A 27,775-nucleotide genomic window follows, 5' to 3' on the forward strand; every position below is an offset into this window, starting at 1 on the left:
TGTGAACATTTGTAGCACGCGATGTTGTGAACGACATTTGTAGCACGCGATGTTGTGAACATTTGTAGCCCGCGATGTTGTGGATGACATTTGTAGCACGCGATGTTGTGAACGACATTTGTAGCACGCGATGTTGTGAACGACATTTGTAGCACGCGATGTTGTGAACATTTGTAGCCCGCGATGTTGTGAACGACATTTATAGCACGCGATGTTGTGAACGACATTTGTAGCACGCGATGTTGTGAACATTTGTAGCCCGCGATGTTGTGAACGACATTTATAGCACGCGATGTTGTGAACGACATTTGTAGCACGCGATGTTGTGAACATTTGTAGCCCGCGATGTTGCGAACGACATTTGTAGCACGCGATGTTGTGAACGGCATTTGTAGCACGCGATGTTGTGAACATTTGTAGCCCGCGATGTTGTGAACGACATTTGTAGCACGCGATGTTGTGAACGACATTTGTAGCACGCGATGTTGTGAACGACATATCGTCGTGGAGCAATTATTTGCGCAGATTTTCAATCTATGTTGCCGGACGAATAGGAAATATCCTATTGTTGTGTGTGTTCATCAAAATAATAAATATAGCTAGAGTCAGCTCTGTTCATCGGAAACCCTGACAACGTATCAAGCTGCCCATGTAAATCGAGAAGGGAACTCTCAAAATTCTGATACAACAGAAGTACCTTGATTTATAATGATCTTGGGTAAAACTGATCCGAATAAAACATAGAGTACGACTTGATATCTTTACTGCTGCACACCGACGACTTGGTACAAGATAAACATTTAACTGTTAAGGACAAACGCTTTCTTCTTTTGTTATAACCTTAAATCACGGAGACAAAAACTGCAGGTTGGCCCGGTATGTAGGACATGTGGTGTGAGCTGTATACATTAATAACCATGTGTACGTAGATTAGTCGCGTGGTTCCCCTCACGATCCCCCTAACTGGAATCCTGCAGTGTGTATAACGTATTCATTCATTCCTATCTCTCACACCTGTAGTGCAAAGGCCGACAATGAAGAAAACAGAAAACGGCACCGAAAAATTCGAGGAAGAAGGCAAAGTTTTCTTTGATAATGCTGAAGATACGACGAAAGGACTTAATAAACGAGAGACGTGGTCTACCAAACTCGACTTTCTCCTAGCTTGTGTGGGATTCTCGGTCGGGTTTGGAAATGTCTGGAGATTTCCATATCTGTGCTACAAAAACGGCGGAGGTGAGATTTATCAAGCAATTCTATTTGTTTACAATAATTCAATATTTTAGACTTGATAACCATGTATATAATAATGTTTTATATTAAATTTCCAGACATACCTATATACCAGGTAAATACATACAACATACACGACACACTTGGATAACCACATACTAAAACATTTTCACAAAAAGGTGAAAAGTGGATGTTGCAGATAAGTCAATATCAACGTATCAAAGAATGAGAATAACTAGCATTCTGTAACACCTTTAAACAAGTCTCTAAACATGTATAAACAATCTTAACAAGATGTAAATGGTCACGTGGGTTCGCGTCAAGTGTATCTTGGGGTTTTAGTGCTTAAGGCTTTTGAAATCATTAAGATGTTATACACCTAAAAGGATTTGTTAATTAGAGTCAAATTTATAATAATAGAATGCTGGATACCATTCCAGAAAGAAAACTGTGCGAGTATATTCTGTTTGTATGTTCTCTTGATCTGTCATCTCCAGTTGACATGTAGCGGGACAAAACGTCAATTTCCAGGTGTCAAATGTCATAAAACAAATTCTCAACGACATGTTATTTTATGTTATCTATTTACATACCGTATTGAAAGTTGGATTGTTTTATGAGTATAAAAAAACAACAGCGTCCTCAGCGAAATTTCTTTTTTAAGATGGCAAGTATCGCCACATTCTCTGCAGAAAGACTGAACCTACTGACGGATTTCTTTTATGTTTGATGGACTCAAGTTTACTCGTTGAGAACGTGACATTATTTGAATTGACCAAGATTTACATGGAAGGTGTCATTGATGAAGCAGAAGACGCTTACTCTTCCGGAACACCTGGTCTTATTCTCTTTGTACTTTTTTAGGAGTCTGAGTGTAAAACTTGCTTTTGTTCACATAATGCCATAGTTTTATTGAGTTTTAGTTTAAATTTTGATTGTGTTGACATACAAGTGTTGTCTTTTTTAATTGAATTTAATTTGTGTGTAATGATTATGTCGACATTTTGTGTGTAATGATTATGTCGACATTAAATTTTGTTAAATTAAATACAAACTGTCCAACAGAAATATCTAAAACTAATTCCTAAAGTGATTCCCTCTTTAAATTTAGACTTGTAGAGATAAAAAATCAGCGTCTGTTGTCTCTGGGCAAGTCACAAACAAGCTTTGTTTGTTTATCTGCTTTTAAGATTATATAACTCCACTTGGTTACGCGAACACATTTTTTTCCAGGTTCATATAACGTAAAAAGTATATATATATCTGTTTTCATGTGTTTAGAATAAATAACATCTTCTGCACTAAGTTATCGGTGAATAAGTTCAGTAATTCAATATTGCTCGGCTTTTTACTTTCTTTTGTATGTAATTAATTAACATGGTAAGCCAAGGTGCGGCTTCTGTGATGTAATTATATGTCACTTGATATTACTCGCAAGTTACAGGTAAAGTAATAACCACAAGCAGGTAAAAAAATAACATGAATAGTGTACCCTATCAACTTCACTTTAACGTTGACAACAGTCACATATCTGAATCAGATAATTTTACATGTAAAGAGTGCCAACTAGTTATTGGACTAAAAGCCACACCGCCATCCTTGCATCCTCGATAATCCAGGGGTTACGATCACTTTCACTCTCTACATACCTGGATAATGTCATTGGAAAATTGAAGGCACAAGCGAAGTAATTTGATTGGTTCCAGGAGAAATTACCTTGACCAATCACAGACTGATACGCTCCATTTAAAGAAACAAATGAGCGACACCAATATTCAAAGCCATTATAATATATGTGTAAACTAGTCTTTTCGTTTCGTCTACATCTCGCACACGGAACCTTCAATTCTGCTAGGAGTGCAGAGAGCGAAAGTGACTGTAACCCCTGGAGTATCGAGGATGCCTTACCGCTAGGAATACTAGTAAACAGTGGCAGAGTGACCTTTTCTCCGTAAATTGGATATATAAACAAACCGGAAAACAATAAATTCCGTTATCCAGTTGTAGCTTGTAAAATGCTACTACTTTTATCTGTAAACAGTGTCTATTTCCTTCGTGTAATTAATTTCCACGCGAGGATTATGTACTTATGTAATACAGGTGTATTGTAAGCAAAACAATGACTACGAATTATGACCGTAATTATTCAGAATGGCAAAGTCGGGCATATTTCGTTTACTCTCTTCGTCGAGCGGATAACTGCGGTTGCCGATGTCATGCACAATAAACCTAATGACACAAGGAGTAACAATAGACGGGACAGACCATACACCAACCCTCACACGCCATCACATACACACCTGATTATCTATGGACCGAGATAGAGGTAATGGTAAGGCTCTGTACATACTGAACCCATCTGCACATAACAACGAAAACAATAACACGTTTCGAGAATGCCTAGATTTCTCATCACTGCATTTTTTCACAGATTGCAGGAAAACGACGACACATTTTAAAATTTTAAAAATAATCACTGAATGATGTGGCACATGTATAAAACGATTATAATATCCTTCAAATTCTAGTTTTAAGGTCTGTCGCAAATCTGTTCCAATGAGATCACTGTAGGCTAGCGCGCTTGCCCAAAAATGGAATATATTAGAAAATAGAAACATTTTTAACGCGCATGAAGTAACAATAAGAAAGCCAAGTATATTTACTGTCAGTTAAAAGTATACAGTATGTGAAACACACATATATTTTGATCATAGATAGTAAATATTGCACAAATCATTTGATAAAAGTACCAAAAATAATTGGTGAATTTAATATGTGTATTACAGGCAAAAATGATAAATTTAACTTGTATAATAATACCATATACGACATGTATGATCATAGCAATTACAGCGTGTATCACGGCACATACAATACCAATTACAGCGTGTATCACGGCATATACAATACCAATTACAGCGTGTATCACGGCATATACAATACCAATTACAGCGTGTATCACGGCTTATACAATACCAATTACAGCGTGTATCACGGCATATGCAATACCAATTACAGCGTGTATCACGGCATATGCAATACCAATTACAGCGTGTATCTCGGCATATACAATACCAATTACAGCGTGTATCACGGCATATACAATACCAATTACAGCGTGTATCATAGCTTATACAATACCAATTACAGCGTGTATCACAACATATACAATACCAATTACAGCGTGTATCACAGCTTATACAATACTAATTACAGCGTGTATCACAGCATATACAATACCAATTATAGCGTGTATCACAGCATATACAATACCAATTATAGCGTGTATCACAGTTTATACCATACCAATTATAGCGTGTATCACGGCATATACAATACCAATTATAGCGTGTATCACAGCATATACAATACCAATTATAGCGTGTATCACAGTTTATACCATACCAATTATAGCGTGTATCACGGCATATACAATACCAATTATAGCGTGTATCACGGCATATACACTGATCTACCCTCACACCTGGAACTGACATTGTTTCTAATTTTAGTTGTTATAGCATATACAACACGTATTTAGCATGTATGATAGCAGATTCAATATTTTAATATTATTTCATAAAATTGAACATGAATCGTCATGCTCAGTAAAGTCGGGGACTTCAAAGTAACAAATAGCTTCGAAGTAATATAATTCCCAAGGGAAAGCACATTGAACATGATAAGTAGTTAATTTGACACATTCAGAAGGAGTTTAAAAAGTATTGTACAAGAGTAAACATCAGAAAATTACAAATCAATTACAGAAATAAGAATGCACCATTGCTTTAATCTCGGAGAGCATTCACAGTACCCGTCGTGCGTATAATGACACGTAAACGTCACAATTAATTGGTTACAACATTCATGTTTTCGAGAACGTCTTATTTTGAAGAAAGTCTTACATTCAAGTTATATCTGCCGACCGCATGTGTTTGTTTTCTTTTCCTATTTTTTAATCTATTGAGTTCACGCCTTGATATTCTGATTTATGACTTAGGATAGAATCATAAATGATCTGTGACCGTTATGCTCAGTAAAGTCGGGGACTTCAAAGTGACAAATAGCTTCGAGGTAATAAAATTCACAAATTCGAGGTCGTATGCATACAGCATACGAAGGTGAAAAAAACAAGCAGATTTTTACATAAGTTTACAAGAGAAATAACAAGTGTTACAGCAACAAATCTCCTGTTTATGGATGGTTTTTATTTTTGAAGTAATGTTATTCTTAATTCAAACTCATATTTACTACAGAAGTGAAAGTTTTTTTCAGGGATATTTCCATGCACTGGAAAATAATGACATGTTTTTATATATGGTGTGACCTGGCACTATCGCTATATATTTTTTGTATTACTATAAATCCTTTGACGCCTTCTCATAAAATCGTCTCTTTGCTGGACATTAGGATTTCCTCCCGAATACTACCCTGTCTTACTCTATTTTAAACTCTGGAAACGTGTTTATTTTATTGTTTCGAAAGGGGGAAAAAGATGATAACATATAAGTATATTGGAAATATTGCGTGAAATACTGAACGCTCGCTTCACGATCTCTTTGCCTTATATGGTATCAAGACATACCTATACTACTAACTAACCCAGTAGAAGAGACAGTGTCCCTCTTATTGACATCGTCTTTATGTTATCTTCTGAACTTATTTATCGTCGTGTCCGTCGAAATATGTACCGATGGCTTACAAGTTCTACAACTTCATTTTCAGATTATATTAATATGATAATAATGTGATTTAAAAAGAAATACATTGTCTTTGTCGATCACATCAACATTATACCAGCAGCGTTTGTTTACAACTAGGACTATGTATTAACCCGTTACACATAAGTATCTTTGCTGATCTCGTGAATACTAATTTAACTATCTACACTCTAGGCAGATCGCTATATTGATAGATATTCTGTAGTGAATTAGCAAACTTAGCCTCATGGCGATGTTGATAGTCGGTAAAGAACATTATATATCATGTAGTAATGTTACAATAGGGACACTGGGCATATGTGTAATACTGATGGTCAACATGAATGGTACGTATTACAACAGTGAACCTGGACAGATATGTGATACTGATGGTCAGCATGAATGGTACGAGTTATAGAGACCTTGGGTAGATATATGATACTGATGGTCAGCATGAATTGTGTTGCTATAGCAACCCTGGGTATAGAAACAACAGCTACTCAATATCTGTCTGGCTCCCCTAATTACCACCAATTGACTCAGTAAGGTCAGGGAGATACAACTGTAGTACTCAGGGGAGTTACTAGTTATCTCCCCAATTACTGTTTTGTAATATACTCCCATTAAAAAATAATTAGTTCTGCAGTCTGTCTAGTCTTCCTCACTATCGACAATTATATCATACTCTTTTTTTCTTTGCTGATATTATTTCATGATAAGGGATTTCGTTCAATTTTCAGAGCCAGAAAATGTGCAACCTCTCAGTTATCTGGGACAGGGGCAGACTCTACAGATTAGTAGTCAGAAATTCTTTGGTTTTCAAAATCAAGCTCATCGTATGAAACCTGTTTGACGAAAATGTAGAATGTAATGTTTAAAATCATCTCCACATATGTAATCGATAAACAGTTTTTTTTTATGTTTCCATCGAAGGATTTTTCTGTAAGCAAATGATTAACGACGTCCGCTACATAACAATATCATACACAGTCAATCTTAGAGTATTACATGTCTATAATCAATGTAAACAGCCGGCGAAACTTTCCTTCAACTTAAACTCTTGGGAGTTTGTATAGTTTAATAATAAAAAAATCTGATACAGTGTGTGTCCTACAAGTTTTCCTTACCTTAAATTTGTTTCTGACAATGATGATATGTCTTGGGCAGTTGGTGGCAATAATTTATTCTGGTGGCTTGGATAATTTATCATTGACGTGAACTTACAATCCTTTACGTCTTGTAAATGATTCAGGTATTCTACTACACTGCAGATACAAGTATGAACCATATATAAGACCACGTATAGTAACTATTCCTTTTAATCAAATATACTATTTAAGTAGAGGTTGTCACCTACATTCCGGTTGTCAGCAAAGCAGAAGACACTTATCCTTCAAAACACCTGGTCTTATTCTCTTTGTTTCGTCTCTACGTAAATGCTTTGTATTAATATTTTGCACTCGTTTGATCCATTTTATGTTTGAATGAAAATTTTGTTATCATGTCGGAATCCTCTTTTATCATCCTTCAGATTAAAAGTAGAGATGACAAAGGTTGGTTTTTACAACATGCTGTTATTAAAGGCATAATGCGGTCGTAAAAGTATTAAAATGATAAAAATGTGTATATACATGTGTATATTGCTTTAGCGGGACTTTTAAGCAGTAGATTGCGGTAAATAATTCCTAAGTTTTAAACATATTGTTTTGAATAATTCATGGCTATTTTAAGGTATTGTTGTGAATAATGCATTATTTTCAAACATTGTATCAAAAACATTAACATACATGTATGTATATATATTACGTAATAACTGGTGCAATTTAAGTTTGTTGCCGATAAAATCTGGCTGTATTTAAGTCGGTAACGTCAGTTAGATGACGTATGTTAATCAAACCATTAATTATTTGTTTTACCTCCACAGGTGCGTTCCTCATTCCTTACCTGATATGTGTGGTGGTGGCTGGAGTGCCGCTCTTTTTTCTGGAAGTAACCGTTGGTCAGTTTATGGGGGTCAGTGGCTTCAAGGCATGGAACATCTGTCCTATTTTACAGGGTAGGTCAGATATCACGTAATAAAAAAAGGAAACAGTTATTTGTACAAATTATTCCCGTCGAAATCTAAACCATATTAGGAACAATACATTAAGGCTTCCCTACAAACAAATCACCTTTGAAAGTGTCCATATTTTTTAATTTTCATTATATCTTAAACTAAGCTTAACCATTCAACAGCTCACTATCAGCATACTTCTGTTCTTCTTACTTGAGCTAGCTGTACGTCTAAAATGTTTAGCTGCGAGAGTTTTCGTGAAGTATCCCAATGGAGATAAATTTAAACATGCTTAATGATTCCAGGGGGCATTGCAGATATTACAAAGTTTGTAAGGCTGACAGATTACCTGTAAGTTGTATCGTAATCATGAAGTCTAACCAGAAAACAATATAGGTCTACTATAGATGCAGGTTCACACAGAATCTGTTTATGTTCATCGTCGTGATCCTAATTGTAAACATTATATTTTTGTGTGTGTTGTCTTGTATGTGCTCCATGTTCGCTCGGATTTCTTTAGTTTTATTGATGTTTACTCAGTTTCTATTTCATATTTCAAGAATGTGACGTCACGTAAATTGACCTAGATATACATTACGAATTCTGCGATGAAACAGAAGTCACCTCGCCTTTCTGACTACGCCCGTTTTAATTATCTAATGCTTTTTCCGGAGTAGCGATGCTAATATGTTCTTAATTCATGTTTTGCCCTCGTTATCGAGCTGACGGTTTGGACTTTGATTCCATTTCTGTTGTTCTCCCACTAAGAACAACGAAAGAATTTACAGGAGAGCCTCGGAAAAAAGTACAAGGGAATAATACTTTGTGTTCCGAAAGGTCTTCTGCATCATGTAAATCTTGGTAAATCCATGAAATAGCACGTTACTAAGTGCGTTTTAAAAGAGTCACCAGACAGATTTACTTTCAGACAGAAATTTAGTAATTTTACTAGGTCACAATGGATACAATGGATGTTGTTTTGTCTATATCTCTTAATTTACAACCATTTTTTCAGTGTTTACCAATGTCTGGCGAAGTTGTAGAAAGCGAAACCGCCAGGTGCATCGGGAAGCACAATTGTTTTGTTTTTGCAACATGGTTGCATGTTATAGAGAAATGTTGATATATTCAGCTTGGAGTTATATTCCCGAGCTTAAATATGTCCCACGATACTCATTGCTATCAGATATACCGTTGGAAACATTGTGTACATACCAATATACAATATCTTTGTTGCTTTTTAAACTGTAGTCAAATTTTGCAGGTTGATGAACATTACGGGGAAAATTTACGGTCGTCATGGTGATCTCATGAAGAAATATCCTATTTCTTTGTGTAATGGAAAACCAGACTTGTTTGATGTTTGTTAATTTGTTTATTGGTCCCTTTGTTGTATATCTTATTCTCAATTGGGAACGTGATATCACTTGAATAGACCGATATTTACATGCCGCTTACTCCTATGGAACACTGGGTCTCACCTGTACTTTTTCAGGAATCTCTGTGTAAATCATTATCAGATGTTGCAGTACTGTTATTATCTTTGTGTTAGGATTTTTCTTAATGTTCCAGTAAGATGTAGAAAACACCAGATAACTTGTTATCAGATGTTTAACATCTATTTCCCCTATGAGCGTTTTCATTTCCCCTTACCTTGGAAGGATGTCATTTTCTAGTTGTGATGTATTCGTTGTACGATGTGATCAACAAATAGTGTAACAATGTTTTCTGTGTCTATTCACTGGTATGTCTTTTTTTACTATCTCGGTATCTCTTGGAACCAAAATTACATTGCAACAGAAAATGGTAATTATCCAGAAATACACATATATGTAGCTTACAATAAAAAAAGAAACAAAACTGAATTGTGAAGTAAGAAAGTTGCAGATATGCTGTATTTGTCGTCATGAAGTGCTGCAGTGTTAACCCTGTATCTGTGTTTATTTCCTAGGTCTTGGAGGAACCACTACAACCATTGTGTTTTTCCTCAACTGTTACTACAACGTGATCATATGTTGGGCACTTTACTACGTGTTCTCCTCCTTCACCTCCGAGCTTCCCTGGAAGTCTTGTGGCCATGAATGGAACACAGAACACTGTTATGACTTTACTGGCGCCAATAAGACAGTAGTCAATATGACTGGAGGATACTACAACCTTACTGAGACTACTACGGTACCATCGCCGACTAACACCACGTCGATCATCAAAATAGATCCTGTCAATGAATTTTGGGAGTAAGTATCACAGAATCGGACGTGTCGTTCAAAGAGTTTATAAACACCCGCGAAATATTTGTTAGAATTTTACGTACACCTGTTAACGAATAAATGACAGATTATAATAATTTGCTTTTTAGGAGAAAAGTCCTGGGTCTGTCATCTGGCATTGATCAAATGGGCATTGTAAGATGGGATCTAGCTCTATGTTTATTATTAGCCTGGGTGATAGTGTACGTTTGTATCTGTAAAGGAATCCGAACTTCCGGTAAGGTAAGTACGTCACATCCGTTAAAATCAGTACATTTGTATCAATGATACGCACATGTAAAGAACGTTTTGATAAAAATAAGACAAAAAAAAAAAAAAAATAAATAAATAAATAAAAAAAATAAGAAAATAAACTACATTAAGCAAATGTGTAGGAAGCATTTACAGACTTTTTAGATCTTCAGAAAAAATGAATGGGGAGCTGTTCTAACATATTATAGGAAATGTGTTTAGTTTTATTGATGTATTAAAGATATTGCTCTGGAATGTCCTGTTTACTCTTTTTTCATTCTTTATTGACATTTCCAGTTTGTGATGATCATCTTATTCAAAAATTACATTTTTTTAAAAATTGTGAGAACTTTCATAAAGCAGGTAAACCTGTCAGATTAATCCGGAGTCAATCAAGAAATCACTACGTATTATCATAGTATGATTTACCATTTATTTCTTTGTTTGTTTGCTTTTTTTATTTATTTATATATATATATATATATATTTTTTTTTTTTTTGGGGGGGGGGGGGGGGGTTCGTTCATTCTGTTTCCGTCACTATTAAGAGGCATCATCACCGCTCTTATTTACCAAGATAGTGTTTTATATTACTTTTTATATCAACTGGGAAACATCTCGTAAGTTATCGTTCCTGAAAAACACATTTTTACCGGCACAATGAAAACATCCACATTGCATGGAACCCTTTAGTCAAAGGTCATTATTCCTAGCAATGTACATATTCAGTGATAGGCAATATCGGTTCGAATCAAAATGAAGCAACCACAATGTTAAAAATATATTTATATCGGAGTGAAATTATCCTCTTCGCGATCCAGACTCTCATATCTGTGGCAGAGGAGACACAGACATTATAGCAAATATACATAAACCTTATTAGCACTAATTAGACAGTGTAGACAATGTACGTGCAGTGTTGTTTTCGTAATTTTACATTTTCAGGTGATGTACGTCACGGCGACTGCCCCATATTTCTTCATGCTCGCCCTACTCATACGTAATTCTATGCTAGAGGGCGCTCTTGATGGGGTGATCTATTATTTGAAGCCAGACATCGCTAAACTTGCTGACATGGAAGTATGTCTTTTGAAAAAACCCCACTGTCATCTTATTCAATGAATTGTTACAGGGCGCTATGCCGACATTTTTTGACATATATACATAGACCTGTCCCTGAGCGCCAGAGTTATGTACCACGACCCCTGTGGACATTAGTCTCAGTCTCTTAGTAACCGTTGTAGTCAAATGAAAAAAAAAACACCTGTGCTTTATGCTGATCTTAAAAGGTGAGGCAAGTGATGAATTAGTACCGGTGTACTATACAGCTGTGGACGTGACCTCGTCAGTCATCTATAAGACGTCACAACATTTATACATTGCTAAATAAAACAGACTAATGTACAGGTAATGGACATGTGAAATGTGAGTGACTAAAGCCCTGACCTTACAACCTGGTGACGGGGGGTCGCTGACAACATTCACAACTTCTCATCAATGTATTGCTTCAAGCTTTCCTGTTTAAAACTAACCAGTATAATGTTATATACGAAACAATTGTGTATTGTAAAATTATTTTGAAAATAAGGATAATAATGAAAAAATAAATAAATACATCATGTTAGTTAATTATTATTATCATTATTTCTGTTTCGTTATTTGTTCTGTCGTGTGCTGATGTAGTATATCCTATTTATAGGTATGGATTGACGCCTCCACACAAATCATGTGGTCCTATTCCATAGGTAATGGTGCCCTGACCGCCCTTGGCAGTTACAATAAGTTTAGCCACAACTCCTATAGGTAGGTTCCTCCATGTAGCCTACTGAGTAAAAATGAGAACAAGATGATAAAAACACTTTATAAATGGTATTTTTGTCTGTATAATACTGAAATGAATTATCCGCAATTTCCACGAAAAATACTGCTGGGGAAATTGACCGCACTGTGTAACCATATATGGGACGGTAATGTGATACGTAATAGTGACGTCAGAGAAGTGACGTGGATATTTTAATAAATTATGTCGACTGTGAAGTTATCAGTTGTCATCGAAAACAATATTTATCGATCAAACTGCTAATTTTAATTGACAAGTTTTCTTCTGACGATACATAAGAAGACTTAAAAACATTCCTGCGCAGAATGGCATGCTAAAGCTCACTTGGCAGTGTCCAACAGTAAAATATTTCGACAAAACTTTGTCAATTAAGGACTCCTATCATGTCGATTTTGTGAGTTTGATTAGTTATTTGATGCTGCAACATGTTAAAGTCAAAATGATTACCTCCATTGAGTGTTGTGTATCTCGTGTTAACGGCAATCAGTCTGAACCTCGTGTGTTATAACCCAATACCAGCCACAATCATTGAGAGTGAAGTAATGTTGTGTCATTGTAAGGTTTTAAATATTAGCATATAATTTTGTGTAAGGATGAATAAACTTATTTCATTCAGTAAAATTACATGTTGTGTTATGATGAAAAGGTTAGATAAGTAATTTGATGTTGTGTAATTCCAGGGACGTCACAATCTTCGCCTTCATCAACTCTGGGACTAGTATTTTTGCTGGATTCCTAATCTTTACCATTCTAGGCCACATGGCTTTTCTACAAGACACAACTGTGGACAAAGTGGCTGCCTCAGGTAAGGCTTCAATAAACATGTACTCCTATATCATTATGACACAAGAAGTATTATATTAAGATATTTATGGGACTGACGATAATGAGTATTTTTTAACTACTCGTTGGATACGAGACCTTTTCAACATGTTTTCTAAAGGATGGCTTACGTTTTATCTGAAAGATTTAGGATTGTTAATTTGACATCAACAAGTCTGCATATTCTCTATATCACATCGGTTATCATATTTTCTTAAACCGACATTTTTATCCCCAGAAATTTTATTTTTACACGCAATGCATCAATACTCTTCCTTAATCTTGTGTTACTGCTTTATCATATGTCTTGTTTGAACTGGATGTCGTGTTTGAGCTGGATGTCGTGTTTGAGCAGAATGTCTTGTTTGAGCTGGATGTATTTGATCTGAATGTCTTGTTTGAGCTAGATGTCTTGTTTGAACTGGATGTCTTGTTTGAGCTGGATGTCGTGTTTGAGCAGAATGTCTTGTTTGAGCTGGATGTATTTGATCTGAATGTCTTGTTTGAGCTAGATGTCTTGTTTGAACTGGATGTCTTGTTTGAGCTGGATGTCGTGTTTGAGCAGAATGTCTTGTTTGAGCTAGATGTCTTGTTTGAGCAGAATGTCTTGTTTGAGCTGGATGTATTTGATCTGAATGTCTTGTTTGAGCTAGATGTCTTGTTTGAACTGGATGTCTTGTTTGAGGTGGATGTCTTGTTTGAGATGAATGTCTTGTTTGAGCTAGATGTCTTGTTTGAGCTGAATGTCTTGTTTGAGCTAGATGTCTTGTTTGAGCTGAATGTCTTGTTTGAGCTGAGTGTCTTGTTTGAGCTGGATGTCGTGTTTGAGCTAGATGTCTTGTTTGAGCTAGATGTCTTGTTTTGAGCTGGATGTCTTGTTTGAGCTGGATGTCTTGTTTGAACTGGATGTCTTGTTTGAGGTGGATGTCTTGTTTGAGATGAATGTCTTGTTTGAGATGAATGTCTTGTTTGAGCTGGATGTCTTGTTTGAGCTAGATGTCTTGTTTGAACTGGATGTCTTGTTTGAGCTGGATGTCTTGTTTGAGATGAATGTCTTGTTTGAGCTGGATGTATTTGATCTGAATGTCTTGTTTGAGCTAGATGTCTTGTTTGAACTGGATGTCTTGTTTGAGCTAGATGTCTTGTTTGAACTGGATGTCTTGTTTGAGGTGGATGTCTTGTTTGAGATGAATGTCTTGTTTGAGATGAATGTCTTGTTTGAATGTCTTGTTTGAGCTGGATGTCTTGTTTGAGATGAATGTCTTGTTTGAGCTGGATGTATTTGATCTGAATGTCTTGTTTGAGCTAGATGTCTTGTTTTGAGCTGGATGTCTTGTTTGAGCTGGATGTCTTGTTTGAACTGGATGTCTTGTTTGAGGTGGATGTCTTGTTTGAGATGAATGTCTTGTTTGAGCTGGATGTCTTGTTTGAGCTGGATGTCGTGTTTGAGCTAGATGTCTTGTTTGAACTGGATGTCTTGTTTGAACTGGATGTCTTGTTTGAGGTGGATGTCTTGTTTGAGGTGAATGTCTTGTTTGAGTTGGGTGTCTTGTTTGATTGGGATGTCTTGTTTGAGCTGAATGGCTTGTTTGAGCTGAGTGTCTTGATTGAGCTGAATGTCTTGTTTGAGCTGGATGTCGTGTTTGAGCAGAATGTCTTGCTTGAAGTGGATGTCTTGTTTGAGGTGGATGTCTTTTTTGAGCTCGATGTCTTGTTTGAGGTGAATGTCTTGTTTGAGCTGGGTGTCTTGTTTGAGTGGGATGTCTTGTTTGAGCTGGATGTCTTGTTTGAGGTGAATGTCTTGTTTGAGCTGGGTGTCTTGTTTGAGTGGAATGTCTTGTTTGTGCTGGATGTCTTGTTTGATCTGGATGCAGGCAATTTTTATCGAATATTGTGATCACATGATTAGTGTTCCAATATTCCATTTGTTCTTTTGATGTTTTTTTCGTGCCGTGAGCCGCCATTGTAAATTGAGGCGGGGTCTATTTGTAGTAGGTGGTAACAGGCCATCTAGAGCAATTACGGTATACCATCCTGCTCAGAGGCACAACCATAACTGCATAGATCGGTCCGTTTCTCAGCTTGTCGAGGAAAACAAACCGCCACAGATAGTTAGTGTAAAACCGCACACTTCGGGTCTTCACCCCAATTTACGCAGGACAACTCGTTTACCGACTGCATTTCATAAAGTTGCTCGGTGATATAATCCAGATACTTATCGTAAACAGAACACGTTGAAAAGCTTTGAGGACATTCAAGAATTACACAATAAGAGATTACTTGGCGTGAGGTTAAAGGTTACGGATACAAATTTACATAACGTTGAAAGGTTCGGCAAATATATATACATTTATTCTTAAACGATCTTAAATCTGACAACGTGAACTGCTTAATAACTCATCGCATTATCATGAGAAAGCTGGAGTAAGATGTGTAAATGATTGTACATCAGTCATACAACAGGGTAACTTAAGTGCACACTTGTCCGGTCCTCATTGTGCTGTTTTGATTTATTCACCGTCTCAACACTTGAGTTGTGTAAAAACTGTGTATAAAAATTAAGCGCATGCAATTTTAGTTTTCTGTACAGTCTTCGAGATTGCAGGTGGTAGACACTGCTGGTGGACTTTTAGTTCCCGAAGATTGTAACATGCATGTCACGTGTATGAATTCATTCGAATTGCGGCACGGTATAGAATACAAGCACGTGATTACCGTTCTTCTGAAATTATCAAATATATCAACAAAATTAAACCTAGTGCACATCTCAATTTCTATATTTTTATCCTGATACTGAGCATCACTGACGAGTACTACAATAACAAAACAACTGTATGACACAATTTAAAGCCTTATTTGACTGTATCTGATTATATCAGTGTTCTGTCTCTATTGTACCAGTGTTCTGTCTCTATTGTACCAGTGTTCTGTCTCTATTGTACCAGTGTTCTGTAGTTATTGTACCAGTGTTCTGTCTCTATTGTACCAGTGCCTGTGTTCTGTCTATTGTACCAGTGTTCTGTAGTTATTGTACCAGTGTTCTGTAGTTATTGTACCAGTGTTCTGTCTCTATTGTACCAGTGTTCTGTCTCTATTGTACCAGTGTTCTGTCTCTATTGTACCAGTGTTCTGTAGTTATTGTACCGGTGTCCTGTAGTTATTGTACCGGTGTTCTGTAGTTATTGTACCAGTGTTCTGTAGTTATTGTACCAGTGTTCTGTAGTTATTGTACCAGTGTTCTGTCTCTATTGTACCAGTGTTCTGTAGTTATTGTACCAGTGTTCTGTAGTTATTGTACCAGTGTTTTGTAGTTATTGTACCAGTGTTCTGTCTCTATTGTACCAGTATTCTGTCTCTATTGTACCAGTGTTCTGTCTCTATTGTGTTCTGTAGTTATTGTACCATTGTTCTGTCTCTATTGTGTTCTGTAGTTATTGTGCCGGTGTTCTGTCTCTATTGTACCAGTGTTCTGTAGTTATTGTACCAGTGTTCTGTCTCTATTGTACCAGTGTTCTGTCTTTATTGTACCAGTGTTCTGTAGCTATTGTGCCGGTGTCCTGTAGTTATTGTACCAGTGTTCTGTAGTTATTGTACCAGTGTTCTGTAGTTATTGTACCAGTGTTCTGTCTCTATTGTACCAGTGTTCTGTCTCTATTGTACCAGTGTTCTGTCTCTATTGTACCAGTGTTCTGTCTCTATTGTACCAGTGTTCTGTAGTTATTGTACCAGTGTTCTGTAGTTATTGTACCAGTGTTCTGTAGTTATTGTACCAGTGTTCTGTCTCTATTGTACCAGTGTTCTGTCTCTATTGTACCAGTGTTCTGTCTCTATTGTACCAGTGTTCTGTAGTTATTGTACCAGTGTTCTGTAGTTATTGTACCAGTGTTCTGTCTCTATTGTACCAGTGTTCTGTCTCTATTGTACCAGTGTTGTGTCTCTATTGTACTAGTGTTCTGTCTCTATTGTACCAGTGTTCTGTAGTTATTGTACCAGTGTTCTGTAGTTATTGTACCAGTGTTCTGTAGTTATTGTACCAGTGTTCTGTCTCTATTGTACCAGTGTTCTGTAGTTATTGTACCAGTGTTCTGTCTCTATTGTACCAGTGTTCTGTAGTTATTGTAACAGTGTTCTGTCTCTATTGTACCAGTGTTCTGTCTCTATTGTACCAGTGTTCTGTAGTTATTGTACCAGTGTTCTGTCTCTATTGTACCAGTGTTCTGTAGTTATTGTACCAGTGTTCTGTTGTTATTGTACCAGTGTTCTGTCTCTATTGTACCAGTGTTCTGTCTCTATTGTACCAGTGTTCTGTCTCTATTGTACCGGTGTTCTGTAGTTATTGTACCAGTGTTCTGTAGTTATTGTACCAGTGTTCTGTCTCTATTGTACCAGTGTTCTGTAGTTATTGTACCAGTGTTCTGTAGTTATTGTACCAGTGTTCTGTCTCTATTGTACCAGTGTTCTGTAGTTATTGTACCAGTGTTCTGTCTCTATTGTACCAGTGTTCTGTAGTTATTGTACCAGTGTTCTGTAGTTATTGTACCAGTGTTCTGTCTCTATTGTACCAGTGTTCTGTAGTTATTGTACCAGTGTTCTGTCTCTATTGTACCAGTGTCCTGTCTCTATTGTACCAGTGTTCTGTCTCTATTGTACCAGTGTTCTGTAGTTATTGTACCAGTGTTCTGTCTCTATTGTACCAGTGTTCTGTAGTTATTGTACCAGTGTTCTGTCTCTATTGTACCAGTGTTCTGTCTCTATTGTACCAGTGTTCTGTAGTTATTGTACCAGTGTTCTGTCTCTATTGTACCAGTGTTCTGTCTCTATTGTACCAGTGTTCTGTAGTTATTGTACCAGTGTTCTGTAGTTATTGTACCAGTGTTCTGTCTCTATTGTACCAGTGTTCTGTAGTTATTGTACCAGTGTTCTGTCTCTATTGTACCAGTGTTCTGTCTCTATTGTACCAGTGTTCTGTCTCTATTGTACCAGTGTTCTGTCTCTATTGTACCAGTGTTCTGTAGTTATTGTACCAGTGTTCTTCTGTAGTTATTGTACCAGTGTTCTGTTGTTATTGTACCAGTGTTCTGTCTCTATTGTACCAGTGTTCTGTCTCTATTGTACCAGTGTTCTGTAGTTATTGTACCAGTATTCTGTCTCTATTGTACCAGTGTTCTGTAGTTATTTTACCAGTGTTCTGTAGTTATTGTACCAGTGTTCTGTCTCTCTGGTGTTCTGTAGTTATTGTACCAGTGTTCTGTCTCTATTGTACCGGTGTTCTGTAGTTATTGTACCAGTGTTCTGTAGTTATTGTACCAGTGTTCTGTAGTTATTGTACCAGTGTTCTGTCTCTATTGTACCAGTGTTCTGTCTCTATTGTACCAGTATTCTTTTACTATTATACCAGTGTCCAGCCAAAACTTTTGATAAGATCTTGAGCCAGGATATAGATATAATTACAGGGTTATAAATTAATGTCACCCAACACAGACCAATATGAGGATCTGGATACGAACACTTAATGATCAACTTCACAAATTTTTTTACATTTATTACTTAAACTAAACAGGCGACTTTTAATTGTTATTCAATAGTAGGTAGGAAATTACCTTTATATAACTCGTATCTATGTAACTATCTAGTGACATAGTTAATAGTTATAATAAAGAAATACAGTCTCCATATATGGAGACAATTTTTGCTATTCCGGCTAGATGGCATGTCCATATACGGAGACGAGTCTCCATATCCAGCACAGGACATCATTCAAAAGAAGGTAGATATACTACTCGATATTTATACGAGTTGTCTCTCTTCGTCCACTCGTGATCCGTTATTGGGAACAATGAGCCACTTGTAGGTCATTTTAGTTTGACAACTCGGTTCGCTTACCATTTGTGTCTGGTCTACTTGTCATTCGTGATTTGGCGCGCCATATTCCTATCATTGATCATGCAAGCATTCTAATAAAGTCAGCATTATAATTGAAGAATCGATCTAATAAATGTTCATATGAATTATAACAATTAATGACATGTATTATCACTGTATTTCTAATTGGAAAGTGTGGAGTTATAACGATATGCCAGAACAGAGTTATTCCTCTGTTTTTCTGACAAGATAACAGACAAGTCAGCTTCTATTCCTGGCAAAGTAGTCGCTGATGCTGATTCATAACACGCTATTAAGCCAGTGTTCTGTCGCTATCAGTGTACCGGTGATATGTCGCTCTTATTGTACCAATTTTTTATCTGTGATCGATGTTGAGGTTGAACAATTTAAGTATTAATTGTTATTGATTTAGTATCTGTATAATTATATTAATGTATTTAGCCTTTACAGACATGACGCCAATGTTCATATATCGACAAGCTAACAGTTTCATTGATAAATTTCGTGATTAGTTAAGATTATAGTGTCATAGGACCTTCATTCATAACTGCCGTGATTAATTAGGATTATAATGTCATAGGACCTTCATTAATAACTGCCGTGATTAATTAGGATTATAGTGTCATAGGACCTTCATTAATAACTGCCGTGATTAATTAGGATTATAGTGTCATAGGACCTTCATTAATAACTGCCGTGATTAATTAAGATTATAGTGTCATAGGACCTTCATTAATAACTGCCGTGATTAATTAGGATTATAGTGTCATAGGACCTTCATTAATAACTGCCGTGATTAATTAAGATTATAGTGTCATAGGACCTTCATTCATAACTGCCGTGATTAATTAGGATTATAATGTCATAGGACCTTCATTAATAACTGCCGTGATTAATTAGGATTATAATGTCATAGGACCTTCATTCATAACTGCCGTGATTAATTAGGATTATAATGTCATAGGACCTTCATTAATAACTGCCGTGATTAATTAAGATTATAGCACAATGAGAAGTGAAATTGGTCTTCAGAATATTGACACTGTCCAGAATTTATCCACGGATTAGACGTTTTCCGGTAATTACCCAATATTGTTGAATATGAAATTTGTTGAACATGTGCACTTTCTCGTTCACATCTTTTGACATTGCCTTGGACCATTTTGATTTGCTTTACTGATTCCCTCCTTGATGTCCATTTTCAAGGCTCGAGCAGCTGTATGATGCAGATTGATTCATTTTTTGACTTTATTGAATCTTATTTTTATTGGAATGGAAAGGTGTTATTCACTTAGGTCGTTTAAGAGTTCCTGGTACATGCCTTGAATTGTGTGAATGTCTATTTCAGGTCCGGGTCTTGCCTTCATAGCCTATCCGAAAGCAGTGTCCATGATGCCTGGGGCTCCGATCTGGTCGACCTTATTCTTCATCATGATCATTTTCCTGGGAATCGACAGCCAGGTACTCTATTTATTAGTACCGATTCATTTTCACAACCAAGTTTTCCAAAACACTACCTATACAAATGCATACATCCGTTATGAAACAATCAGCGTTATGTACATCCGGTCAATCCAAAAGTACGCTAAAAATAGATTCTAAAAATAAACCTTAACATACACTTACTCAGTTATAAACGCATTTGCTAACTGTTTCGAAAACAAAGAAGTTACATAATAAACTTTCTCCTGTGACTGTTGTAAATACATTTGGTAAATGTTCAAAAAATTAACTTCAAAATACAATCATTTCTCGGTTTAAAACAATTCTACCAATGTTTCGTCGTAATCTACACTATCCTTAATCTATAACAATAATTTATAAATGTTTTTATAACTGAAAACCCATTTCTTCATTAATCAACCATTTTAAAGTTAATTATCTATCTGAAATGCGTGTGTTTTACTTTGTTTCAATATTTGTGTCAGTTTGCCTGTGTCTGTTCCTATGTCTGTCTTCCTATGTATTTCTTTTTCTGTCTTTATCTTTCTCAACCTCTCTTTCCTTAAATAACATCAACGATTACCATCAAACGAGGATATGAGGATATATCTATAAAACATTAGGCTTCAGCTCATGTTGGATTTTCATGAATTTTATATAAATGATTTTCCGTGTATGTTTGTATGTCTTTAAAAGAAAGACATACATATTAACAAAAATGTGTTATCTCTTTTTAATTAAACGGCAAATTATTGATATGTGTAATATTGGTTATTCTTATACTGATTCTGATTCTAACTGAGGTTATAATATTTGCATTTATTTCAGGAATATGTAAACTGATTAATTATTGTATACATATATATTGTATTTTCGTTCTAGGAATTTTTCCTGTGACCTTCTCTTTCATGTTATCGTACTCATAAACTTCCCTTTTTCTTTATCCAGGCCAATCCACTTACCTGTACACAAACCAAATACTGGATAACTCGACTTATTACACCTTTATTTCAGTTATCAGTACCACAAACAAGTCTTTAATACTTAGCGTTTGATGAATTTGTGCTTCGTCTCGCGGAAAAAAAAATCCGTTGTTTTCACGGCTAAATATATTCACCGCGGGAATACCAGAAATAAGAATGTTGATGTATGGTGTTACATATTCACAATTTCAAAGAGAAAAGTCGTTATCAATCGAACATATCGCGTGATATTCAAAATTATTATTTAGGATTTCGACCCGGAATCATATGTATTACGTGAACTTAGAAATCAAATCACCTTAGTTATTGACATCCATCAGGTAAGAAGCGAGGCCGTTTTTCAGGTTGCCTCTACAATCTACTGTATTATGAGAGTTATTGACAGGTCCACAGAGAGGAGCCATAAATATAAAACGAGGGTTTGTAAGGTCCTTATGTACAACACATTGATAACAGATTCAAAGACGGATGACCCGGAACCGGAAGTCTTCATGACTGTTTTAACTGAACCGAGGGAAAAGGTAGACTCGTTATGAAATAATTGTCATTGAATTACCTGAATTGTGTTATATGATGTGTTGTTTTGATAATGGCCAATCAATATGCATATACAGTTTGATCCATGTTTTTGCGTAAAGAAAAATATTTCTTTTCCATAAAAGGCAATGGATGGACGATTCTGTTTCACTCTATGCATGATCAGAGAAGCCATTATCAAACAGGAAGTGACATTTTACATATTGCATTGCGCTAGCCACGTATTTGTCTTCGCAAATGATCGTTGTTTAGTTTTGAAGAATTGTTCTTTACCTCTTTCACATGTCAATTCTACAAAATTTGCATAACATTATATTTAATTCCAATGTGAAATCGTTCCCAAAAAGAATTAAAAAATATCAGCACACCAATTTCTAATTTGAAATTCATCCATATTTCTAATTTTAATGGTTTATAGTCATAATATTTTAAAGCATTCTTTTGACCCAGTCTTGGCGATATATTGTTCAGAACTCGTATTGTTTTTGCGTTTCTGATTGATAGTAAGGAAATCCTAAATAATATAGTCGTGTGCCTACTTCCTCTTAAGGTATTTCATCTATAGCTCGTGAGCAAACTGATTTCCAAAGAATAAGAACATATCGACAAAAATCTTATTGAATCCAAAAATTGAATACATAAGAACAAAATACAGACTTGTACCCAGTCATAGAAAATATCTTTTACTGAAGGATTAACGTTATCTTTTTCTTCACTGTCAACGAGCAAATCTATTTCAATCCAAGTAATGCCGCTTGCTAAAGCAGAAAATCTAAAAACAAGTATGGAAATATGACTGCAACCACAAAATAGTTTCATGGTTTTCGATCTGCATCAATTGGAAATCCCTTTTTTAGTTACATATGGATGTATAACGGAATTCGTAATGTTCAGAATACACCTTGTATCATCAGAATACACCCTGTATCATCAGAATAAAGGCGAAGCCAGGGTGGAACTATCCAGGAACAGAATGTTGTAGGGATATTGGAATCACCATGCTTATCGTAGACACAGGTCAACACAATCATAATCCAAACTCAAATTTAATAAAACTAGGGCAAAAAGTGAACAAAAGATCATTTAATCGCAGACTCCTGAATTAGACTAGGTGTTCCGGAAGAGTTAGCGTTTCATGCTCCATCGATGACACCCGCCATGTAACTCTTGGTCAGTCCGAGAAAGAGAATAAGATATACAACAACGGAACCAACAGGCTAATAAACGAGTATCAAATCGCAAAAAGAATATTTCTCAATGAGATATCTATGATGACCGGAAAACTTCCCTACAATTTTCATAAACCTGCATCTTTTTGCATCTTTTGAAACCCCTTTTTACATTGATTATGTTGATTTGTAAGTAAATATCAAAACATGGAGCTGATGAATCAGTCAAGTTGTAATGACATTTCCTGAATCAAATCGCAATTTATAATCAATCAGTTTTATTTGTATGCGTGGAATTGATTTAGTTGCATCGCAGTAATGTTTTCATGCCAATGGAGACTATATTTGAGTTTAGCTATACATATTATTTGGTATTATCAATTATCACAACTAGCCATTATATTTTAAATAAACTTATTGATGACAGCTAAAGAAAGAGGAAACCTTACTTCATTATTCACTTGTATCTCTCGTTATCTACATCAGGTACAGATTACAAACTTCTGAAATATAACGCTTTGATAAGTCCAGAAATTCTGAAACTATGCAATGTTATTGTGAAATGTTGAAATTTTTTACTGTTTACGAAGAAACATTTACATGATAGAAAAATCGTAATAAAATTACACTTTCTTTATATTACCAATTAATTTGGTTTAAATAAACCTTAAGTTGGTTACACAATACATTTTTAAAATTGATATAAAACAGTGAGATTTGTGAGATACAAATTCTTTTTATCACTAAGCGTTGATATAGAGATATAGATCACATTAGACATCGCTGTTACTATATGTAATACATAAGAGTTCCTTAACATCCTATTTGAAGCCGTGTCAAAGAAGAGTTTCCATGAAGACTACGTTGATAATTTCACATAACCTGTAGGCACACTTCATTTGTGTTTTATTAAATACAATTTACAGATAAAACGGCTCATGTGGATTTCTAATAAGACCTTGTGCAAATTAAACATAAAGGGTTTGTTCAATTAATGTTTCTATATCCATAGAGTAAATGCTATCACCAAAAGACCTTTATACAATGATACCAAACAATGTAATATACAAAACGGTACTGTTCCTTTCATTCCGGATCTTTCCAACTATCAAAAGTTAAATATTGACACTGACATAGAGGGAGAACAATTCTTCTGGCGTATCATTTTATTATTGTTGTACTTGATTTGTAGACACTTGTAAGGCTACTCGACAACTCCTGGTTTTGGTTAATTTGGCAACTACACATTGAACAATAATTTAACGACATTATTCAGAACTCCTAAAAATGTTGGCCAGTAGTCTTTCAAATGTTTAATTATAGCAGATTTCAGTTTCGATTGTTTTGGTCAAGAGCTGTCATCGTGGTATTGACTTTGTTATTTATATTTACTTTTAGTTTGTACAAATGGAAGGCTTCATCACTTCTGTCGTCGATCAGTACGCCCACATACTAAGGAAAGGGTACCGGAAGGAGATATTTATAGCTGTGGTCTGCGCGGTGTCTTTCCTGATTGGTCTGACAATGATTGCAGAGGTAAATGGAATTTCGAGGGAGTTTAATAAAATGGTGTAAAACTGGATTTAAGTTTGATATATCATCAATTTAGTTTATCTTAATAATAAATGGATTTACAATATGTTCTACCAAATGATCAAAATTCTGTACGTACCGGCTTAATCTTTTTTTTTTTAACAAAACAGGCATACGTCACGGACTGTCGGATCAAGAATGTGTTATTACCTTTATCATTTTAGACCTTTTAGAAAAATCTGACGTCATCGCCTCATTTCTTACATTTACAATTTTAATCTGATTATCAACCATCTTCAGAAATCATTGAAATGACTGCCAAAGTTAAACACAGAGTCGTTAACTAGGAAAATCGCATTAAAATGCTTTTCAATATGAAATGGAAAATGTTAATTAATCCTTATACTAATTAATTAGAAATTAAGTAATAGATAGATTGATATTATGGATATTAAAACGAAATGTATTTAAAATAACAATTTGTAAACCAATAAATACTAACAGCAATAAATAAGATTTCATGTACGGTTATGTATAAAAACACATAAATTTCAAATAAATTATTGAATAAAAGATAATACATATTGTCATGGAGAACTATGTTGTTGTGTTATCTAATAACTATGCTTTATGAAAAACTAGAAATATGAAATGTTATAGATCAGATGTTGAAAATGGTTGCCCGACTCTTTAACAGTTGTATTCTTCATAAGCTATGCAGATTATGTTTTACTCTATACTGCAATGCTATCCTTCTGTTCCAGGGAGGGATGTACGTGTTTCAAATCTTTGATTACTATTCCGGCAATAGAGTAATTCTGCTCGTTGCCTTTGCCGAGTGCGTGGCTGTGGCATGGATTTACGGTAAGTAAACGGATAACTTATCAATGATAATGGGGAACAGTGACCTATTTATCAGCAATATAAGATCAAATAGCATCACTAAAGTCGGTCTGACATATATTTATATTTTATGAATGTGACCTCAATTTATGACAAGTAACCGTAGTACTCATTTGGTGTGATTTATGGCTAGATATGTATATTGCCGTAGTGTAACATTTGGGTTTTAATTGATACATGGGCTGGTTTAGCTTTTGAAAGCAATTTGATGATTAATGATGTGTGCTTGGCTGTGTGAACCTATTTTAGAAAGTCAGTGGTGGAAGAGATGTTTAATGTGGCAATATGATCAAAGGTGACAGCTAGGCGTTTGAAGAAACGAACTTTTCTCGCTTATATATGATAAATGATTACACATATACTCATGTCGTTTCTATAATTACATTTGATTTTAATTCCACTCTGTACACAATGATATTCCATCTGCAACTAAATGAACGGTTTCGTTTTCTGCCAGCTTTCTTTACAAAGAATAGAAGTAAAAGTATATTGTTATTGCAGCTGTGAACTTTGATAAAGCGAATTTCGTTAAATTATGTCTAGGACCAAGACGAATTATAGTAAGAAAATTATCGAGAATATCTGTATATCTGGCCCCCATCTCCTTAAATTACTTCTAAGAGGATCTGTGGTAATCATTTATTCATGTTTTGACAAAGTTAAATCGCATTTGCATTTGTATTAAAAGGTATTGACAAGTTTGTCTGCTTTTGTTTTAAGGTATAAATCGAATTTACGACAATATTGAGATGATGATGGGTCACCGTATCAACCGGTACATGTGGTTAGCTTGGACAGTGTTGACACCACTGTTCTGTATAGTAAGTAATAACCTCTAACTAACTACCTGTTATTTGAGAAACAGTTATTTGTTCATCCAAAAGCTACTTTATGAAAAGATTTTCATAGTTCAAATGGCAAGTCTATTATTATCACCAATGTCCTTTGTTTACTTGTTCTGATTCTATCATCACCTAGTCGTAGACATTTTCCCTCGTCAGTATAATACAGTATCTGGAGGTAATGTATTTCTGGTGAGATTTGAGAGAGTTTGTTATACATATGATAATTTTGTTCTCGTCAGTACAGATGTGATGTATTTTGGGTGAAATTTGACGTCATTTGTTATAAGTATTTTTCCTCGTCAGGAGAAGTAAGGTATCTGGAGTTATTTTTGCTCATCAGAATATTAAAGTATCTGGAGGTAATCTATCACTGATCAGATCTGACGTCATATATTGTAGGTATGTTTCCTCATCAGTATATTAAGGTACCTGGAGGTGATGTATTACTAATCAGATATGACGTCATACCTTGCAGGTATTTTTCCTCATCAGTATAGTGACATACTCTGAGCTGGACTACAAGCGTACTACCCTGACCTACGAGTACCCCGGCTGGGCTGTAGCCATTGGCTGGATCATGGCCATGTCCTCGGCTGTCTGGATTCCAGCTCTCATTCTTCACAAATTCTTTAAATATGGATTTAATTTGGAGGTAAAAGTCTTTCCACTCGCAATATAAATGCGCAGTGCTTTGCCATTGCCAATTCGACTCTCTCTCTCTCTCTCTCTCTCTCTCTCTCTTCTCTCTCTCTCTCTCTCTCTCTCCGCTTCTCTCGCTCTCTCTCCCTTCCTCCCCTCTTCGCTCTCTCTCTCCTCTTCGCTCTCTCTCTTTCTCTCTCTGTCTCTCTCTTTTTCTCTCTTAAATGATTTAATGGTCGTTTTCTAGAAATATTTTCCATTTCTTTATTTACTTATTGTTATTTGCTACAGACAATAATTTAGATACATTTTTACAAACAAGCATTTTTATATGTAGACCAAACCATTCGTGTAAAATGTTGAAGATGTTCTTTCGGTTAGATTTTCACTTCAGACTATTATATCTCCTCGTTGTCATGTGTTTTGTCCATCACAAAGAGTGCACGATAGCAATATAAGGTAAACAATGTAACAGATGATTTGTTTATTTGTAGACTCTTCGACTGATGCTTGTTCCTCTTGGGTTAAAGGACCACCAGCTGAGAGCAAAAGACAAAGGACAGAAAACACTGGCTGATCTGAATACCATGTCCTAACACAGTCTTAACAAACAACATAATAGTTTGTATCACGAAGATTTCCCACCATTACATTTGGACAGAGCACTATTAAATACAATCGCACGAACACTT

The 27,775-nt window shown here is 35.5% G+C and overlaps 1 protein-coding gene across 1 annotated transcript; it reads left to right on the plus strand.

The window, feature by feature from the left end:
* The first annotated feature begins 1,034 nt into the window (after window positions 1–1,034).
* On the plus strand, window positions 1,035–27,679 carry LOC132548679 (sodium- and chloride-dependent taurine transporter-like). The gene is made up of 13 exons (XM_060212560.1): window positions 1,035–1,236; window positions 7,858–7,989; window positions 9,938–10,223; window positions 10,346–10,478; window positions 11,432–11,566; window positions 12,186–12,289; window positions 13,007–13,131; window positions 20,380–20,492; window positions 24,562–24,699; window positions 25,461–25,560; window positions 26,320–26,420; window positions 26,920–27,096; window positions 27,578–27,679. Exons 1-13 carry the CDS (start codon window positions 1,035–1,037, stop codon window positions 27,677–27,679), a joined length of 1,848 nt encoding a protein of 615 aa, XP_060068543.1.
* The last annotated feature ends 96 nt before the right edge of the window (window positions 27,680–27,775 follow it).

This window comes from Ylistrum balloti, unplaced genomic scaffold (genome assembly GCF_031769215.1).
Source record: "Ylistrum balloti isolate Yb309-2 unplaced genomic scaffold, AGI_CSIRO_Ybal_v1 Utg370024, whole genome shotgun sequence".
Taxonomy (NCBI): domain Eukaryota; kingdom Metazoa; phylum Mollusca; class Bivalvia; order Pectinida; family Pectinidae; genus Ylistrum; species Ylistrum balloti.

Coding starts and splice junctions, on each gene's coding strand:
- LOC132548679 (XM_060212560.1), top strand. CDS start 1,035: ATGAAGAAAACAGAAAACGGCACCGAAAAATTCGAGGAAGAAGGCAAA. Junction 13,132..20,379: donor GGACAAAGTGGCTGCCTCAG/GTAAGGCTTCAA, acceptor TGTCTATTTCAG/GTCCGGGTCTTGCCTTCATA. Junction 27,097..27,577: donor AATATGGATTTAATTTGGAG/GTAAAAGTCTTT, acceptor GTTTATTTGTAG/ACTCTTCGACTGATGCTTGT.